General features: G+C 31.8%; 1 protein-coding gene across 1 annotated transcript; it reads right to left on the reverse strand.

Moving 5' to 3' along the window:
- Nucleotides 1-1,058: 1,058 nt before the first annotated feature.
- LOC144852519 (calpain-9-like) lies at nucleotides 1,059-20,716 on the reverse strand. Its single transcript, XM_078710368.1, has 19 exons — nucleotides 20,602-20,716; nucleotides 19,324-19,498; nucleotides 15,509-15,578; nucleotides 11,827-12,079; nucleotides 11,381-11,633; nucleotides 11,072-11,163; nucleotides 10,903-10,980; nucleotides 10,612-10,766; nucleotides 10,040-10,242; nucleotides 9,468-9,688; nucleotides 9,148-9,190; nucleotides 5,859-5,942; nucleotides 5,523-5,580; nucleotides 3,630-3,691; nucleotides 3,368-3,436; nucleotides 3,178-3,256; nucleotides 2,973-3,089; nucleotides 2,646-2,701; nucleotides 1,059-2,420 (listed from the first exon to the last, which is right to left on the reverse strand). The coding sequence occupies exons 2-19, from the start codon at nucleotides 19,477-19,479 to the stop codon at nucleotides 2,394-2,396; spliced, it is 2,076 nt and encodes a 691-aa protein (XP_078566494.1). The 5' UTR covers nucleotides 19,480-19,498; nucleotides 20,602-20,716; the 3' UTR covers nucleotides 1,059-2,393.
- Nucleotides 20,717-20,803: the final 87 nt, after the last annotated feature.

Consider the following 20,803-nt stretch of genomic DNA (forward strand, 5'->3'; position numbering starts at 1 on the left):
AGACACTGCTATCCGTATGTTATAGGCGCAAAATACATAATTATGCGGATTCAAGACGGCCGTCTAGACAAATATATCTAAACAACCATTAATGTATCGTATCGTACACAGAGTGCGTTTGGACCTATTTATATTTTTTATCGCACCGTCGCACGTGCCACTGCCATGTGCGATTTGTGTTGTTTATCGTACGTCCACGTGCGACTTGATAGGAAGTTCAAACCAATCAGAAGAGAGCAGTCAACGAGGCCCCGGATGTAAATGCTTTGCCGCGCTCTCTTTCAAACACGAGACACTGGACCGTACCGGACTAGCCTCACCTAGCAGCGCAGGAGGAAAACAAAACCTTTTAGAGAAGTAGTATGTATTATGTAGAAGAGAAACTAGATTTTTGAAATACAAAGATAAGTTGTCATTGTTAGTAGATTTGATGCAATTTGGAATAGAGTGGTGAGTAGGCCTACTTATTTTGCGTGTATTTAAAATAATATTGCCAGACCAGGCATGTTGCACATGTTTGATAGAGTGCTTCCCCGATCGTTCGTATCGACCGTGGTGCTGGTAGGCCTAGTCAGTGAACAGTCCTAAAAAGAACGTGACGATATCGCAGGCCTATATACGGCGGATATATACCATTACTTTACGATCGTACACGATATCGTGACGTTCTTCCTGCCACATAATTTGGTATACACGATCACGATATACTTTTTGTTTTTGGTTGGCACTTGTTTGACCTCCCAGGCACTGGCTGGGGTGTAGGTCTAGAAACAGACGTCTATCGTGCGTAAGTCGTATCGTATGCTATAAATTGGAGGGGGAAGGTGGTTACAGCAGCACATTCTCAATAATTGCCATACATTTTAGGCTATTTATTGTTTTCTCTATTGACTTTACATTAGCATTTCACTGTGTAGGCCTACTTTGTTAAAAAAAATTGTCTTTTTAACATACGCATTTTTAGAACCACTGTCAAGCAATAGCAAAATTGAACTGCAATCAAGTAGTGTGCATCGTATCAATCTTTTAATTCAAGCACCGAATAGCAACCAAGAAAATCCAAAGGATCTTTACATTTATTCATGCAGGCTCAATACACATAGTACATAAATTTTCTAAACAAATAGATGATAGAAAGTTTCAATATATATATTCTACACTAGGCCTATACTACATTGATAAATTTTATTCTACAATTTAATGGTATTTAGGTTATGATAAAACGCCCATGGTTAAACTTTCAGGTAGAATTCATTGAATAAAATACAGTTTTATGTTTGTTTTCTGCTTGCTAGCAAACTTTAAAATGTTACTTTGGCTCTAAAATATGTTTAGATATTTTTAGAATCCATGTCTGACATGTAGATTATAGAGTATTTAAACACTGAAATGAAAATTGAGATATTTCTGCTTTCTAAAGTGTAATCTAAATAATCATCTAATAAATATCAAGGTAATTTTAAAACTAATTCCATAAAAAAAATTGAAATATTAAATTAATATAAGAAAGCAAAAAATGCCATAATAAAAAAAAATTGCGTATCAAAACATAAACATTTTAATTGTTTGTTATTCATAGCCTTCAATTACATTTATTTTATGTATTACAAGATTGGTAAAAACACAGCAAAACATTTAAAATCTAAACTAGTAATTCAAACAATAATAAAAGCCAAAAAATGAGGTCCTGCATCTATTGTGAATACAAATTGTTGTGCATTACTACATATCCCCATAGAGTATTTAGGTTCACATCTACTTTTACACATCTTTTTAACCTACAGTGGTAGAGCTCACGAATACATAAAATACAAAATGTACGTAATCTGCCAGTTGAGCTTTATGTGAATATAATGTATTATGTAAAATATGTAATGTAATCTGCTAAACTGATACATAAATATACTGTAATTGTATGATAATTATGAATGCTTACATAATGATTCATCTGTGATTACCATACTCAACAGGTTGGTAAATCATACTGTTGGCTTGTAAATTGATTTTAGTTTTTACGGGATGATTAATGAACCAGTAATTTTAATTACAAATTTATTATTATACTTGAACTAAACATAAATCACCATTTACAGCACTACAAAACTTGAGAGAAAATACTTGAAACAGAATAAAAAGTTGATTAAACTCAGCTGTCAACAATTACAAATTGCCATTAGGTACACATTTTTCCAGTTTGCACCATCTAAATCATATAATATTAATATATATTTTTTTATAGAAAACATCAAATGTATAATTGGAATAAAGAATCTTTGTGAATAATTATTCTATAGCTATGAATGAAAAAAAAAAGAATCTAGACTAAAGCAACCAATGTATTTATTATTTAACTGTGCTAGATGGTCATCCTCTTTATGTGGGCCTCTTGCCGTTTATGAATACATGGACATCTGGAGAAACTGAAAAATAAAATATAAGATTTGTATGTGCTATTTCATTGCCATGGTGGAATGAATATGAATTCAATTGGAAATTAGAATTATGCACAGTAAACAAATATACTGTATGGTACACCATACAGTATAAACTACACAACTAAACATTCATAGTTGTACTGTAATAATAACATCATATGTATATTACAATAATCCACATTTTTTATTTATTTTTTTTTTTAAACTTACCTCATCCAATTCAAATTGTGACTGTTTACCGTTTGGTGCATTCTTCTTGAATGCATCTAATTCAGGAGCAAGACCAGACAAAAAGAAAGTTGTCAGATTTGTTACCAAGGAACACATTTTATAAAGTAACAGATATACAGATTCTAGTGTAAGCCCACCCTAGAGCATACAAGTCCCACTCAAATTTAAAATAATGTTCCTTGTTGGTATATTCATACCTATGTCCAAACTTGACCAAATATAATCGATAAGATTTGAAATAGCTATTATGTGACAAGAGATACTTTACTTAAAATCATTAAAAGATTAACGGAATTGAATGCTTACCAAACATATGCTTGAGCTTGATGGTACACTGAATGAAATCATCAAAATCGATGGTACCGTCCTTTCCCCCGTATCTCAATACCAATGCACTGAATGTCTTTGAACTCACAGTATACCCTAAATTATAATTTATAATAATCAATTTCAATTATTTTGCTTACAGTACGTCGGTTATTTAAAACTTTGATAGTACAAAACACCTTACCAACACTTCGGAGTGCCATTCGTAACTCATATGCATTAAATGTTCCACTGTTGTCGGTATCAAATTTCTTAAAGACGCCCTGAAAAAAGAAAATTTAAATAAATAAGTTTAAAATTGTAATGAAGAAGAGTAACGTTTGCAAGTTACATTGTTTTCGTACATTTTTAGTGTATAAAGAAAAAAGATTTACCTTCCATCTTTTGATGTCTCTCCACAAGGCCTTAAATTCATCGAATCCAAGCTTGCCTGAGCGATCAAGCTAATTATATTGAGGTTAAAGATCATATAGCAGAAATTTGAGAAGCTGATGTTCCATTTCATTACTTTAAAAAAAGTTGGCTTATTAAAAACATGATACAAGATGATAAAGTGTTTATTATCAACCACCTCTTACTGTAAATGCACTAATCACTCCCATACTAAAATACTTCACATAAATTAAAAAAGGATACATCGTTAAGAGCCACCATACTCTTACAGGATTCAAGGGTGAAACCGGATGAGCCATGGAGTTCTAGAAAAATAAGTGAACATTCATCAATACATCTTCAAAATAGTTTGTTTAAACAATGAAAAACCATATCTTTACATTACTACAATATTTGTTTTAATAGAGACAATAATATATTTGAAATGATACTATATGTATTATAAGACAAAAATGCACATCATATTGTTATGAAAAGGCATATTATTGTCAAATGTAGAATGTTACAAAAAAAACACTACTTCAAACATTATAAAGCAGTTAAAATACAGTTTGTAGTTTGGACTGAACAAGACTGAAAACAAAAAGTATCGGTCACACTAAGTAATTAACAATAACATTAAAAAGGTAAAAGTATTTTTGAACAAAATTAAATTTTTTCAGTAATACAGCCAACTCTAAAAAAAACCCAGGAAGTCTGGTTTTCAGAATGCATTTTAAATAATAGGATGAATTTAGGGCCTTTGTGACAAATGTTGGTTTGAGGAGAAAGAGGTTCTTGTTTTAGGATGGATGTTAGGATGTTTCTAGATTTTGGAGAATGAGTTTCTTATTTTGGGAGAACTAGTTTCTAGTTTTGGGAGAATGAATTTCTGGTTTTAGGAGAATGAGTTTCTAAATTTGGGAGAATGAGTTTCTGGTTTTAGGGGAACAAATTTATAGTTTTGGGAGAATGAATTTATGGTTTTGGGAGAATGAGTTTCTAGATTTGGGAGAATGAGTTTCTGGTTCTAGGAGAACGAATTTCTGGTTTTGGGAGAATGAGTTTCTGGTTCTAGGAGAATGAGTTTCTGGTTCTAGGAGAACGAATTTCTAGTTTTGGGAGAATGAATTTCTGGTTTTGGGAGAATGAGTTTCTGGATTTGGGAGAACGACTTTCTGGTTTTGGGAGAACGAATTTTTGGTTTTTAGGGAGTACAGTACAGTTTTAGGAAAGAAAGAAACAGAAATGATCCATTAAATATAAATAACAAGTACAAGAAAAGCAATGAAACAAGCAAGGCTCACTCTACTAATTATACAGTATGGTAATAATAAAATGGTACATAGATTTAAGAAATTCAAAACAAGAAAAAAAGGAGAGCACACATGACGCATCATCATTAGCATTGCTTTCTGATGATAGTTCCACAGAAACTAAAGAAAATGTAAAACTAAAGGTAAAACTACAAAAATATATTATTAATAATGTTCTCACCATTCTTGATATCTGATTATATCAGCAAATTACCACCATGCAATGAATAGGATATATGTTATAAACAGCAGAGGAGAATGTTATATTAATATTATTATAAAAAATAATTGGTGCTAAGTATCTATTATTATTACAAGTCTTTCTTCAATTAAAATAAACTTTATTGAACCAATTTAAAATTGTAAAAATTCAGTAATTTACAGATGAAATATTTAGTTTGGATTTAAATGTTATTAAATGAAAATTATTTCATAACAACCAAATATTAATTGAAGAGAAACCTGTATTGTTGCTATGGCAAACATGCTCAATTTCACCATGGTAATTCATTATATAGGGTCAAGCAATATCAGTATCTATATCTAGATGTAATTATTTTATGCACTGATTCTCAATATATTTCATCCTTTACAAGCCCGTAGCCAGGGTTTTTACAGGGGGTTCATTTTTCCACAAAAGGAACAAAAATCGTCAAGAATTTATTAGGTTTATTTACTATCACTGACTGGTCTCTAGTTCAAAAGGGCACTTTCAGGAAAAATGGAGGTTTGCTTGAACTCCCTGGCTATGGGCTTGCATGTATTCCATTCCCATGCTCTCTCCTTCCCTTCCCAATTCCTTCAAAATATCTCATTGTGATTATTGTCAAAATATACCAACCATTTTTCAGGGCAGCATTCAAAATATCTTTAAGCTCCCACGCATCTACTTCCATATCCTAAAATTACAAATGTTTTAAAAATCAGTGTTGGGTGAGAATAGAGATGGGTTTTTTGTACTTAATAGCTTTGTATTTATTGTTTTTGTTTCATTTCTGAGGCCTAGTGTAGATAGAGAGAGGACCCAAAACTCTTGTTGATATAAAATTCAACATCACTGGCTTAGCATCTCATTCAGGATACATTACAGTCACTGAATGGAGAGTAGCCATGTGATTCAAACCCATGGTGCCAAATATTTTTTAGTTAGTAATACACAGTAATTTGTAGTACATACATCTCCAGTAAGTTTCTGGAAGAATTCCCTGAACTTCTCTTCCTGGGCATTAAATGCCGCCTGTTGTTCTGCAGTCAATGTTGGCTACACAAAAACAAATGTAAACATGATTTTAGTACATCAAACAACAAAATGTAAATAGCATTAAATGCTGAGCTTGCACTCAAAATGCAAATTCTAGTCCAGCACTATACAGAATCACTTTTATCAAATAAATCTTTCTCATAACAACAAAAAAAAGATAGAAAAACAGAGAAATATATTACAGCAATATGTAAAAATATAGTATTTCTTAAGGTATACTTTAAGAATATAATAACAGTATGGTTTGTATATATTTATTATAATAAATCACCCTTTATTATAGTCTAATAATTGATATTGATATACTTTTTAGTACTAATTATATACTATTGAATTTACCATACAGTAAGAAACTATTGTATAATAAATCATAATGCGCACTGCAGGCCAACCTAATGGCAATATCTTTTTATGGCTTGGTGAATCATTTAAAAGGAATGTCTTGAGGCAGCCTAGATGTGTCTAATTTCAAGACAATTCTGTGTATTGCTTTCGTGTATATAAAATGGGAATATGAAGTGGCGGATTCCGGTCTCAAAATGGTGAAATGAAGTGCTTGTTTGATGTCCTAGCTTTTGCATTACATTACAATTTCTGAAATTGGGCCCGGGTCCTTGAATCAGTCCCTGTTACAATTTATGTTATGAAGGCTTCAAAGGTAGAAGCTAACAACGCAGGTTGGTTTGAAAGTGTACTTTATGCAGTTCTGTTATGTTTTGCTAGTTTTCAATTGATTAGTAATATTATAAAATAAGTTTTAGTTTAGATGTTGTTAAACCTTTGCCTAAAAAATCCAGAGAATCAGTTATTTTATTGTTTATAAAATGCACAATATATAATTTCATATATTATTTAATAACATAACATTCCATAGTATTTTAAGGTAATTCCTAATGCCATGCTATGTACTGTAGTATTTATATACTGTATGAGTAGACAAGCTATGTGCAAATACCATTTCTGAAAGGTTTTCAGCATACAGCGTGTACTAATATATTAGAAATAAGATTAGATAATATAGTATAAGAGTATCATAATTATTAATTCATCTATGTAAAATATCAGAATTTCAAATATGCATTAAATACTGTATATAATTCCCCCAAAACTAATGATATATAATTGTTACTTAATAATTGCAATTTATTAATTTATAAAAACAAAAGCAAAACACATTCAAACTGAAATTCAAATGAAACTAAAAAGGTAAATACAACAGAAAATGTGTATAATTATTTAAATTAAAAATGCAAAATTATGCAACAGGCATATAATGCAGAACAACTAAATCAAACAAACTACCGCTTTTGCTGTTGGTGCTCCCTCAGTCGGCTAGAAAGAAGACGCAACATAAATGATTGAAAACAATGATTATACTCTCTACTGTAAAGCAATTCAGTAAGACTTACAATTCAATTCATTCCAAGTATCCTAACAACCTATTTTCAAACTGTTAGCCAGGCCTTACTGTATCACTGTAGGCCTATTAATCATTTCAAACAAGTTACCCATACTATTACTGTATGTAGGTTTTTGTTTAATTTTTAGTAATCACCCTAGTATAAAAGTAGGCCTACTCAAGTCTCATTATCAACTTGTTAGTCTATACTAAAACCATCTATGACCGGGTATAGTCCCATGGGGTCTTGGTATGAAATTTGGGGAAATTATAGGGTTAGATTATACCAAAGATGTAAAATTAAATATTTTACATCTCTCCGGTCCGATTTAGCCTAAATAAACTGGTGGTATTATACTCGGTCATATAAGGTTGTTTTAATAAAATAGCTTTGTGAGGTACCTTTAGGTTACATTATCAGTATTATTTTATTAACATTAAGTATAAAGTAATAAGCATTCAATAACTTATAAAAGTCAAACATAATATTTTTTAATGTGCACTATTGTAAATATAACCTAATATGGTTATATATTTGCATACAGTATGTGATCCCAATATCGTGTCCAGGTGTAAAATACAAATTAAAGTGTAGCTAATACTAAAAGAATTTGTTTATACTGGACATAAGTCAACGTTATTATAGTGCCACTGGTCAAGAGTCCTTCATGCAGGTTTAGTTTATTCTAAATAAATATTTTTAATTTATTAAAATAAAATATTGTCCATGCAGTATTATTAAAGATATATTGTCTGTCTGAAAAAATAATTTTTAAAACTTTTTTGTTGAATATGCCATTTTAATGTCACATAATAGTTATTCACTTTGACCAAAAACTGGATAGAAAATAAAAATTACCTGAAAAATGTATTTAAAGCAAAACAATGGGTTTTTGGTTAAAATTAACCGTTTATTTTGTCTTTTACAATTGAAATTTTTTTTTTTTTTTAAGTGAATAACTTTATTAAAACTGTAAAATGGCCTATCAAAAGTCTGATTTTATTAATCTTCATTTTTTGGGGACAATACATCTTTAACCATTTACAATTTCATGCTGTTAGTATTTGATAAATTCTTCTCCCCAGAAATATATTGACATTGGTAAAATCTGTTGTCATGTACAATGATATTGATAACTGTACTATCGTATAGCCAAAACTGACCAGAAGAGAGAGAATATACTCTTGGGTTGGTAACAGGGCCCTGATGTCACCTTCGTCACAGGTTTATTAATTGTCTTTAAAAAGACATATAATATAATTAAAAATGTTAATTCTAATACTAGTGTATATATTTGTTCCATTTTGACATGCAATAGTAATACTCAATGTTAGTTATAAATAAATGTTGTTAATATCTTTAAAAAAGATAAATATTTTACCTGAGCTTCCTGAATATAGAAAGTTAACAAAAAAATGAATTTACTAAAACTGATGATAATAATAATAAAACAAACTGATACATACAAAGAAAACACATTAAACATTAAATAAGATAAAATATATTGTATATTATTAAGACAAACACTTGAATATGAAAACAAAGGTTTTAATTAAATGAATAAGTAGGCAGTTTTGGTTGAGGTATTTCATATAAGGGTTACTTGTTTTCAAAACCGAAAAGGAAAAAATTAAAGTAATAAATCTATTTGTTCGTTTTGTATTTCAACATTTTAGAAATGAATCAAAAGAAAAATCTGTTTTGGACAACAAAAGTATCCCAGTTTATTAAAAGATAACCAAACATAAATAAGAGTACTACAATAAGAAAAAAGCAGGCAAACAAACAAATGAAAAATGAATTACCTCTTTGGGAAGTTCAACAACACCAGTTTGTTCATCAATATCTCTGAAATAAGAACAAAAAATGAGTACTTCTTAGATTGTTTTTTGGAGAGAAAACACATCTTGCAATCACCTCCTTGTATATTGATGACACTGGATGACACTTGCAGCAAATAGAAACCCTCATGTGGACATCCCTCAAGGGACACTAAAACAGGAAACAAACAAGGGGAAATACATGTTTTAACACTACGGTCAACCTCTATTCAGGGAACACCTCTGAAGAAACCGAGTCCCAAGCTTCTACTGTATTCATTTCCAAAAAGCAACTATCAACTCACTTGGCCTGTGACTTCTTCAAACTGTAGATTCTCAAAACAAAGTCACCTTCTTCGTTTGAATTAAATGTTGAAGGTATGATGACATATTCTCCCTTTGGTAGTGTGAAACGTCCACAGATTTCTCTGGTGTTTATGAATGTATTGGAACGGGCCTTGGAGGCGTTATACAAGAAGAATTCCTTTGGCATGATTTCCATGTTCTTGTTCTTCTTGCTTTTTAACTGAAAATTAAAGTTATTGTGAATGTAATCAAAGAAAAGAACATCTGAATGAAATCATATCTATTTCGTGCCCAGCTTACCTGGATAAACCGACACTAGCCTTTCGCCTCCAAGAGCGTGATATGACTAGTTGAAATTGAAAACCCCTATACATTAGTATCTTGAAATGGATGGGACACCAGTAGAGTTTGGAGGAATTTTTTTTTCAGATGTGTTTTTTTGTTGTTGTTGAGAGGAATGAGATTTGAATTCTGCCATTTCACAAACCTCTGTACTTGCAGCAGATATGAAACCTTGCATTTGTGTGCAATAATCGGGATACTAAATGGATTGTAATAGTTAGAATAATACCTCATAGATGGCAAAGCCAATTGTCAGGTTGTCAATACCCATCCTCTTCTGTTTGCGGCGATGTTTTTGCATGAGGCTAACAATAAATGTAGATCCTCCTTCAATCTTGACAGCGTTGTCCTCTTCATCATCGTCATCCTCATCGTCACTACCATCCTCTTCTTCCAAATTTAGTCGGATTTGTGGGTTGATCCAGAAAGTGTCTGTTTAAAATTATAATAAATATGTCATTATTGTATGTTATTTTTCCAAGTACAGTAGTAGGTATTACCTACCAAATTGGAGAGATCAAACCTCAGCCTGTTAATCTACTTTCAAGGATAGAGTGTATATGTTTAAAAGACTGATGGAAGCACAAAGTCTTTCATCAACATCTTTCTATACTGTGCAGAACCTTGTTGAAGTACAGTCGCACATGGGTCACATTTATACAGCTTCCTAATTTTTTGTCCACACTCTTCCATTTCTTTGATAGAATACACTTATCTACTACAAGGCAAATTCATGCAATACAATATTGTGCATAAAGATGATTTACTAATTTTACAATTTTCCTTATATTTAGGTCAAACCTGGGAAGTTCCTGCAACCCCCTGCAGAACAGTTCTTCTGCCAGCGGCCGTGAGTAGCATTCACATTGTAATTTTTCTTGCTCAACACTTCTCCTGGTGGAAGGTTACAAATGTCCAATCGCATGAATTCACGGGTGAAATCACGGAATTCCATCCTGAAGAAAAATTAGGTAAATGCTGCATTTCATCTCCTTTATTCATCTTGATATTTAAGTATTAATAAATCAGTAATGGTTAAAATTCTTACTATTATTGCATTCATTACTGAGGTTATTAAGAATTCGTTCTTACCAGAATTCCCCATCATCTGAAGTTTCCAGACCAAGTTGTTTCTTTTCTTGAGCAGAGACAGCCTCCCATTCACGTGACCTGTAAATGAAAAAAACAAGTTGTTACTTCTAATTGGGAACAAATTGAAGGTGTTTAAAATGTGACATACAATACAAGTGGTTAGACTTACTCATCACTCCATGCACCATTCCATTCTGATTTTCCCCACGGATTACGCACCCTCACAAGACGGACATCTTTCTGACGTGAACGAAGGTTAACCTGTAAAATAAAACATCAATTATTAACAAGTACAAGAAAAGGTAAGTGTATAGTAGAATACTCACTTGAGGGCAGGGTTTATGGAATATACCATTATCTGATATGGGGTGTTTAATCAAATTTTATATATTCGAGTAGCTCTTTACTTGGGCTTTATTCAGGTAAGTTAAAGGTACGAAATAGACTACCATAATATAAAACTTCATAAAAGGTTTACCTTGGTGACACCTGTAATTGTGTAGGCATGTCCACAGATAAGACCATTGTTTTGTTTAGCTTCCACCTGTCCAGGCACAGCTTCAATGGAACAACCCATCTGAGAGCTTCTCTTGAATGCTGAAATCATGGTCTTAAAGAGTTTCTTAGGAGTCTTTTCACGAAGGTCGATTGCTTCAGCAACTCCTCCAGTGAAATCGGCCATTGCCTCAACAACGTTGCCTCCTTTTAATGCTTCGTAGGAGCCGTGGAGTCTACAAGAAATAAGTAATTCACAAACTATTATGTTACGCTCATAAAACGCACGGTCATTACAGAGCTGAAATCTTTTTTTTAGTTAAATATTATATTATTATATTATTATTAATTTTTGTTTAATTTTTTCCAACCTTGACCTTCAGAAGACCAGTACTTTCGAGTTAAAAAGTACTTCAATTTTAAACATACTTAGCATAAGCCTTCTCCATAAGAGCACTCCAGAACTCAGTCTTCTCCTTGGAATGGACAAACACCAGTTCACCATTGTAAGTTGGAAGGCGATCGTCCACAACCACATCAACCCATTCACCATACTGCCAAAACTGAAAGTGGAAGATTCCGGCATAATCTCTCTTGAACGTTTGATCTGCTGGACAGACTCGGTGAAGGAGGTTCTGTTGGAGTGAAAGAGATGCAACGGCTGCCAAGAACCAACAGTCACCTGAAAATAATGAATAAATAAAGGTTTTAGCCAAAATATCTTTCTTCTTGGTGCGATATTAATATTAATCTTACAATTGCTGCCTAGGCAGAACTGGGCAGTACATTCTTGTATAGTAAGCTCTTGATTGGCTCTTAATGTAGTAATAAGTTTAAATAAGCCATTCCAATTACCTAAATACCTAACATTTTATTTGTGTCAATATTAGGTATCTACTAATGTGTAATTTGGTTTGTCAGTGTAGTTTGAAACTGTAAAATGTTAAAATAATATGTTTGATTTATGAACAGCAGGCTGTTGTGTATTTACATTTTATAACTGGGTGTTGGAATTTTAACAGCGCCGTAAACAAACCAGTGTTGGTGATTCCAAGATTCCCTTTTCCATCCATACCTGTACATCCAATGTATGGATGGTTGAACTTTTGTTTTGTTTCACACATGTTTTAATTACAACTTTATTAGGCTTGTTCAAAGAATTAATTAAGGATTCCGCAGCCTATTTTAATTATTAAACTTGTTCAGCATTCGGCAGCCTCTGTAGTTTGCAGCCTTTGTAGTATCTTTGTTTACTGTATGTAAAGGCTTGTGGCGCAGTGTATTGAACGTTGGACTACTGATCGTGAGATCATGGATTCAAATCCAACGCTCGTCATATTGCTTGTATCCTTTAGGCAAGACACTTTACTTATGTTTGCCTCTCTCCACCCAGGTGTACAAGTGGGTACCTGGTAAGGTCAAGACACAACTTTGCGCTGATTACTAGCTACATTATGGGAGTATGTTTCCATATGTGTTTGATAAAAAAAAAATTACTGGGATAATAACATGTACAGAGCTTAGAGGTTTGACAACATTAGGTGCTTTATAAATCCACAGGATATTATTAAAGGCTATTGGAAGAATCTTGAAATACAATGTAATATTATCGCATCGACCCCTTTTACCTACAGTATTAGACTGATTCATTCTTTAGCTTATTGAATCATCAGATACACATCATTTTACCACAACTGATAAAAATCATTCATCCATACAATTTCTGTATGGAAATATGCAAAATTGTTATGCTTATATCAAAGCATACCTAATCCTATTTTTCTTCCCATTCATTTCTGTTCATAGCACAAAATACTAAATTCAAATATGATAATTTAAAATACAGTATTATATGAAGTAGCTTCTTTGCATCAGTGAGCTAAGTTAATTGGTCAATTATTTTGCCCAGGTATGTATGTATTTATGTAATTATACTGGATACATTTAGAACACAATTTGCAATTATAATTCTTGCAGAACATCTGACCAAGGAAACTAGTTTTATTTTATTGTAGTTAATTATAAGCTGAGAAATCCAGAGAATATAAAAAGGGGAAAGGCACAGTACAGTAAGAACCAAAATGATTGGAACGTAAATTATTAGGATCATTATCTCTAAATTAAAATGCTATAGAGCATTCATTAGAAAATATTTGTCATTAAAGCAAATGAGTTATTTCTTTTGTAGTCTTCTGATAACTCAGCGGATATGAGTTTGCAGACAGACACACACTTCAAAATATTTAATTTATTATGGAAATGTCAGGAATTTAAGCAGTTGAACTGTAGACCATTTAGGAATTCTGTCTAGTAAGAATCACAAGCATGGAAACAACTGACCTAGCAGCACCGAGTGCCACTGGGGATCATCTTACCATCTTGTTTATGTTACATATTTTAGGTAATATTTGGACATCTGTCTGGCATCAGTAAATACATTTCTCATTTAGAGTAGTCCTACTGGTCCTCTGTAATCCCACCCACTAAATTCAATTTTATTTGCAATCCCACCCTTTAAATATTTGCCTAATTTCGTACTTTGATTATAATCTTATTTTTAAAACACTTTAAAGCAGAGCATGTTCTCGTTCTTTTTTTTTTGACCAATCAAAATAATTTGACTGTAGTAAATATCACCATATCATTATGTTATGTACAATATATTAAGTACACTAGAGATAGAGTACTTCTTCCTGCTCCAGGAAGCCTTAAAAAACACAAACAAATGCAAAATGCCCACACATTTACTTACTTCACTGGAGCTTCTTAAGTTCAATCAAGGTCTTTCTTTGAATTAGGACAATATAGCATAGTTCTAAACCATACTATAGTTTCAAAACACTATTGTCTACTCCCACTGGTTTACCACAGGCATATAACATTATCAGACAAGCCATTCTCATTGCATGACTATTCTTTATGTACTGTATTTGGACTAAACTAACAATTACTTTAGAATTTAAGCTTTATGAAATTATGAATACACTTTACACTACAGACGATCGTACTCTACAGATGATTTACAGGGCACAATATACAGTATGTTTGCTATTCCTCTCTTTAAAAATATTGTTAGACTGGTCTGTCCCTTTTATATCACACCTCAGTGTATCGTTATTATCTGATTGGTTAATTTTGTATTGCATGTAGTTCGGAAAAGCTTTACTGCACAGTAAAGGTTATATAATGGTTCTATTAAATAGTAGAATTTTGTGAAATGTGAAACTAAGGACTGTTAGGTGTATGAGACGTTTCTTGTGCATATATGTTGTTTATTTGTTATTTATTTATTGTACCTATTTTCTGCAGTCAAAATCGTAGCCTTTTTTAATGCTTGCCTCCTGCCTACCATTTGAATAGGGAGTTGTAACTCCCTGATTTGACATAGCTAGAAAACCATATACTTTATATTGTCACAACTATGTTTTTGCTTAAATAGGCCAAGAGCATTAGGTTTAACCTGGACATTTCTGGTAACAAGCTGATTTGCATTTGCATTAATTGCTTTAAAATGCATTATTGCAGTATACAGTATGAGAAGAGACCTTTTCTCTGAAAACAGGACACTGTATCTTGTTTATCTACTGCTGTATTATCGACAATTATACTACTGTATTAGGATATTATACTTTGTTTTATATGGACAAAACATTGTACACCTACAAAACCACAGACACCACAGCAGAGTGTAAGTGTTCTTAAAAGTGTAAGTTAACAAGCCATTTGTTACTACAAAAGTACTGTATCACAAAATTATAACATTTAGGGCCTGTTGTGGGTTATTGTTACAAAAACATCATGTTATCGTGTAATTTTTATTTAAAAAGTAAACAGGTTTCTTGATTGGTAATTGTTTATGGGTAGTTTTCTGAAGGATATCGCTATCCACACGAAGTTACTCAAATGTTTGTGCGACCTTCTGAAACCAGTTAAAAAATCGAACCTTAAACATTTAAAGGTACAAAAAATGTTATTATTATTATTATTATTTGCTTTCTTTCAGTTAAGATGATCATAATCATTTGTTTTTCTTGGAAATTCTTAAGGTTACTAGTATATAGTTTATTACAATGAATAGGAGAATAAAAAGTGGACCATAATGTGTACTTACCAAGCATACCCTGCTCAATGTCGAAACGGCTCGCTCCTCCTACAAAAAATTCAGGGTTATCCACAATTTCCTGAAAAAAAAAAAATTAAATTATTATTAATTAAGAAAAAAATCAATTATTTTTTGTTTCTAAATTAGCATTTTAAAACTCATGATGATTTTATGCTAATTAAGTAGACTAACAAAGTATATAGTACAATCTCTATTAAGGGACCCCCATATGGAGGAACTAACACATCTCCTCTAGGTACTGTATGTTCTCTTCTCCCCCATGTTAAAACTTATTGCCTATTGTTCATTCACATTCCCTTTAATAATAGGCATTATCAAACAAGGGGTTTTACTGTACTGTACTTTAATATATAAAATATTTCTGTCAACAAAATCTAAAACAAACCATTTTTTTATGAATGTGCAATAATAGTTATTTGCATTTTGTATTATTTATTGCAAATATTATGTTGAATTCTATAATTACATATGTACAAGGTCTTTTCTGTGATTCAAGGATGAAACACTCAATAATAATATTGCAAACAAGAAAATTACAGTATTAATGGTTCTTGCAATTTGTAATTCTAACTTGATGTAAAAAAGAAGCTGTTCACAAAGTTATCATTACATTGTTGATTTAGCTCATATGACTCCATCGGATTTGCCTAGGTGCTGTGCTAAAATAATACTGTTTTTATACTAGAACTAAAATATGATTACATATATCAATATGGCCTCTATCTCACACTATGGTGGCCTCTCACTTGTCAATGTCCTGTCAGCCTTCTAATCCTAGCATGTTCAAAGTGTGATGTACGATGAATTAATTTAAAATATGCTGGTCGCAATTAGCGCTACAAAGCAGGAAGTCCTTGAAACACACTGATAAACATATAAATTGTGCATATACTGTAGCTACATTACATTTTATATACAAATATCAATTATATATATCAATTTATACAGTGACTTATGTAAAATTTAAATTTTCACACTTTATAGACATTTAAAACCCATTAAACTTGACAGGTTTAGGCCTAGTGGACCATAAACATCTTAGTGGGAGCTTCTATCTAATAGCCATATCTATCTAGAGTAAACTATACATTTAACTATATCTTATTACATATACATACATATATATATACATTATTATTGTATATGTGCAGATTTTACATATTAAACTAATGTAGACATTATATAGGTTGGTGCCGCTTTGCTTGCAGCAATTACCAATCATATTACTCGTCAATGTTAGTTTTAAAAATGCATTCCCTAAGCTATAGCTTCCAGTGATAATTTACATAATTTATAATAATATTTATTAATCATCTCAAGGATACAAATCATCAATTACATTAAGGTTTTGAGAAATTTTAAGCAATTTACTATATCCATGAGCAAATGTATAAATGTATTTTCATCTCGGTTCAAATGGATACCAAAATACTTAAATATTATTTTACTGTCATGTTTTTTATGGTGTTTGTTTACAGTACAGGAAAAGTAATCCTTGATGATTGAAAAGGACTACTATTTGCATATTTTTTAGGTGTACACATACTGCATGATGTGTATATTTCAAATAACCATGGAGAACTTATTTCTCCATGAAATAACTAATGAATAGAGGGTTACAGTACCCTAGAGTGTTTTGCTTCAAATTCAGCCCTTTTACAGTCAATATGGGCCTGCTGTCCCTATCCAGATTTACATGCACTTAATCCTAGTATAGCTTTGTTTAAGCTGCAAAAGGGATTATCACACCAAGATGGTATACCATTTTTTAATGAATTCACTAGGGCTATGAACACAGATAGGTAGCTACAGTAGATAGAGCATAAGTAAAGAATCCTGCTTTTGTTTGGTGACGCTACTTAAGTTCACAAAAGGAATTATACAGTAGTTTACAAAGGAGAGCATCATTTAATCCTCACTAAACAAGCCATTGAATAAGGCTTTACTTTATTTTATTATGTAATAAAAGCACCTAGAGTGACCTCCTAATAATCTGCTACTGCATACTGTATTACAGTAGATTTGGTTTAGTCTACTACAGTACAGTTCCAATGAACAGGAAAAGATCTTTATTACTGTAATTATCTTCTGGGTTGACATTAAAATTTTATTTTGTTTAGCCATTTGGTGAAAGTAAAAAATGGTCCAATTTTATTGTAGCTAAATGGCTTTAGACTTTGGTCTGGCATTTGTTACACTTCTTCACAACTTGTGTCGTTAGTATATTTGTGAATACATAAACAATGGATGTAGTTGTCATAGATTTTATGCGCTGTAACCATCCAAAATTTCTTTTATTCCAGATTATATCAACACACTATTTTAAACCTATAGTTGAAACTCCAAGAAGCCTCAATTATACCTTTAAAATGTACAGGTGGTACCGCTGGTATATTGGCCACCGACCCGCTCTAGCCCATCCCAAAGTATTCCCAACCCTTGAAAACTGATCCACACCCTTGCATTTCATAAATTCTTTAGACTTTACTATATACTGTATGTATTATCTTGTTTATACTGTTGTACAATTGCACTGTAATCCATATTATCTGATGGAAAAATATGGCGCAAACACCCAAAACAGTGGTTGACATAATTTATACATAGTATCAGCCAATCTGGTGCCACGTCCACGATATCATCAGTGTGCAAATATCATAATGAGCAGCGGACAAATATTAACAACACTTTAGCAAAATTATAACACGTTTTTGCTATCTTTGTCATTAATTTTGCATAAATTTAATTATGCTAAAAACCAGTGAATGGTGTCACAGGGGATGGAGTGAAAGGGATTATGGGAGATTTAGCACTCTGCTAATTGGTCTGGGATTGATAATGTAATAGCATATACGCGAGAAATATTTGAAATTTAAATAAAAATATTGACTTTATGCATTTTTTTTAAATGCCTCAAGTGTTATGGAAAGTTTTGAATCCTGTGTCCATTATAAAATGTTCCAAGAAAAGGGTCTAGAGAAACTATTAATTGGTTGCAAGTATAATTAATGAATAAGCATACCTACTGTAATTAATGAATATGCAATAGACAATACTAAATAAATATCACTCATTAATTCAGAATAAGGCAAGGATACTGTACAGTACAAAAGCTATTACTGAATCCATATTATAGTGAAAATGTTTTTAATAAATGCAATGTATTTATGAATATTAAGGTACAATTCTGAATATTCAACAGCATAATTATGAATATTCAACAGCATGTTTATTTATGATTATTCAACTTGCAGTCAATAACTAATAGATTTAATATTAAATTCAAGTACTTCAATATTCATATACTATCAATGACTTTTTTTATAATTTCAGAAAGTTTAATCATAATGCAAAACAATTCATTCGGCAAATGCATCTGTTACCATGCCGATTGATTAGGAATCATTTATTTTTAGCAGCTGGCATGGGTGTTGATTGGTTGTGTAAAGCATTTGACCTTAATAACTAAATAGGAGAAAAGATTTGCAGCATAACACAGTCCTGGATAGAATAAATAATGAAAACTTTACACATACAGTTAGTACTGTCCTGTTGCGAAGTTTCAGCTATAAAATTTGTGTTAATGAGCTCGACCGAGATACATTCATCATTTTTATATGACCCAAAATCACCCAATCAAATGTTTGATGAAAATTATAGATGCGTGTTATGTGCTCCCTTAAGACAAAGATATTAGTTTTTACAATATTTAGTACTAGAGGCCAGAAAAGGAAAAACAATACAATATAGGACAACAAAATGGAATAAGGGAAGTTGGATTTAAATGGTTTATTCTGACTTACCCCTGGTCGTTGCCAGACAAATGGTCTAGGAGGTTTTTGACTGAAGAACAGATTCTTCTCAATTGCTGGGAATTCATCATCTTCATACAATGTTCCCTTCCTCAAACATTCATTTTTTAATTTCTGGTAATCCTGGTTTTTGTATGGTTTCGACATCTTTCTTCTTTAGTAAACTCTGTAAATTACACAAAAATGCTCTGATATAATTACAATTTATACTGTACAGTACTGTCACATATGTTTTACTTGTTTTTATACCATTAAAGCATTAGTGGTCTAATGGTAGGGTGCCTGCATATCAAGCAGAAGATTCCGGGTTCGAATCTCAGCTTAGGTTGCTTTTCTTAACTTGCTTTTCTTAACTTATTATAATAAATAAGTTCATGAATTAATTTCCTGTATAACAGCCAGGTATTTTGTAGTTTTTCTATGCTTGTAGATTTACATTATATTTCTTTTAATTTTTTCATTTCTATGTTCTATAATTCATATCACTTTATTCATCAATTATTTGTAGGCCTATGTATGTCACGGAAGTTTGTTGAATACTGCTGGTAAATTATAGATAGATGTTGTGCATTATGTTAATATATTTGAAAACCCAGACATAGCCATTTATGCAAGTGCTTGTTTACTGTACAGTATACTGTATGTAAATGATATTCAACATTTATTACCTCACAGTATGCCAGGTTTAATGTAGATAATGAAATGGGAGAATATGTACGTACTGTACTAACACTTTCTATCAGTTTGAAATATATTCTTCTACTATTTCAGTTTTATAGGGCCTACATGAAACTATTGGCGCGCCATAGATATTGACGTTCCATACCCGAAAGAAATATACACCCCTTTTTGAGGACCTCACACATCCTTTCGCATTCTCATGTATTGATAATAATGTTGTACTTTCTCTTTCTACCGACCTAATTTTTGAAACAATATTATTTGCACTTATATCATAGAAATAGCATAGCAAAAGACATAAGATAATTGAAACCATCATAAACACAAATATTTAACATGAATGTAAATAAAAATGTAATCTGCAATAACAAATTAATAGAGTAGGCCTACTCTAGTGCATATGAGTGCTTTCTCAGTACATAGCGAAGTCATGCATGCAAAAACAGGTCAATAAAAATACAGATTGCACCCAATTAACACAAATGAATAAGCATGACAACTAGTGTCCGGAAATGATTAATACCATAATGAAATAAATATGATATAAATATGTCTAAAAAAGCTGCATTTAACCCAACAAAAACTTACCTTTACACCGGTACCAAAATCGCGATACCACTACAGTATACGCTTAGTGCAGTGTAGTAGTGGGTGGTATAATCGGGGAGAAAACCGCCGCGGTACGTGCCGACGCCCAGAAAATATCTCATAAATTTGCAATACCGCCATCTACAGTTTGCCTAAATATGAGTATTTTTGTTTTATTGGAGTAAACAATTATAACAAACTT

Source organism: Antedon bifida, chromosome 9 (genome assembly GCF_963402885.1).
Source record: "Antedon bifida chromosome 9, ecAntBifi1.1, whole genome shotgun sequence".
Taxonomy (NCBI): Eukaryota; Metazoa; Echinodermata; class Crinoidea; order Comatulida; family Antedonidae; genus Antedon; species Antedon bifida.

Bases quoted from the DNA above. Each gene is read 5' to 3' on its own strand.
- LOC144852519 (XM_078710368.1), bottom strand. From the start codon at position 19,479: ATGTCGAAACCATACAAAAACCAGGATTACCAGAAATTAAAAAATGAA. The intron at 10,767-10,902 runs GTAAGAACGAAT...ATTTTTCTTCAG, and splicing joins TCAGATGATGGGGAATTCTG to GATGGAATTCCGTGATTTCA. The intron at 5,581-5,858 runs GTATGTACTACA...TTGTAATTTTAG, and splicing joins TCCAGAAACTTACTGGAGAT to GATATGGAAGTAGATGCGTG.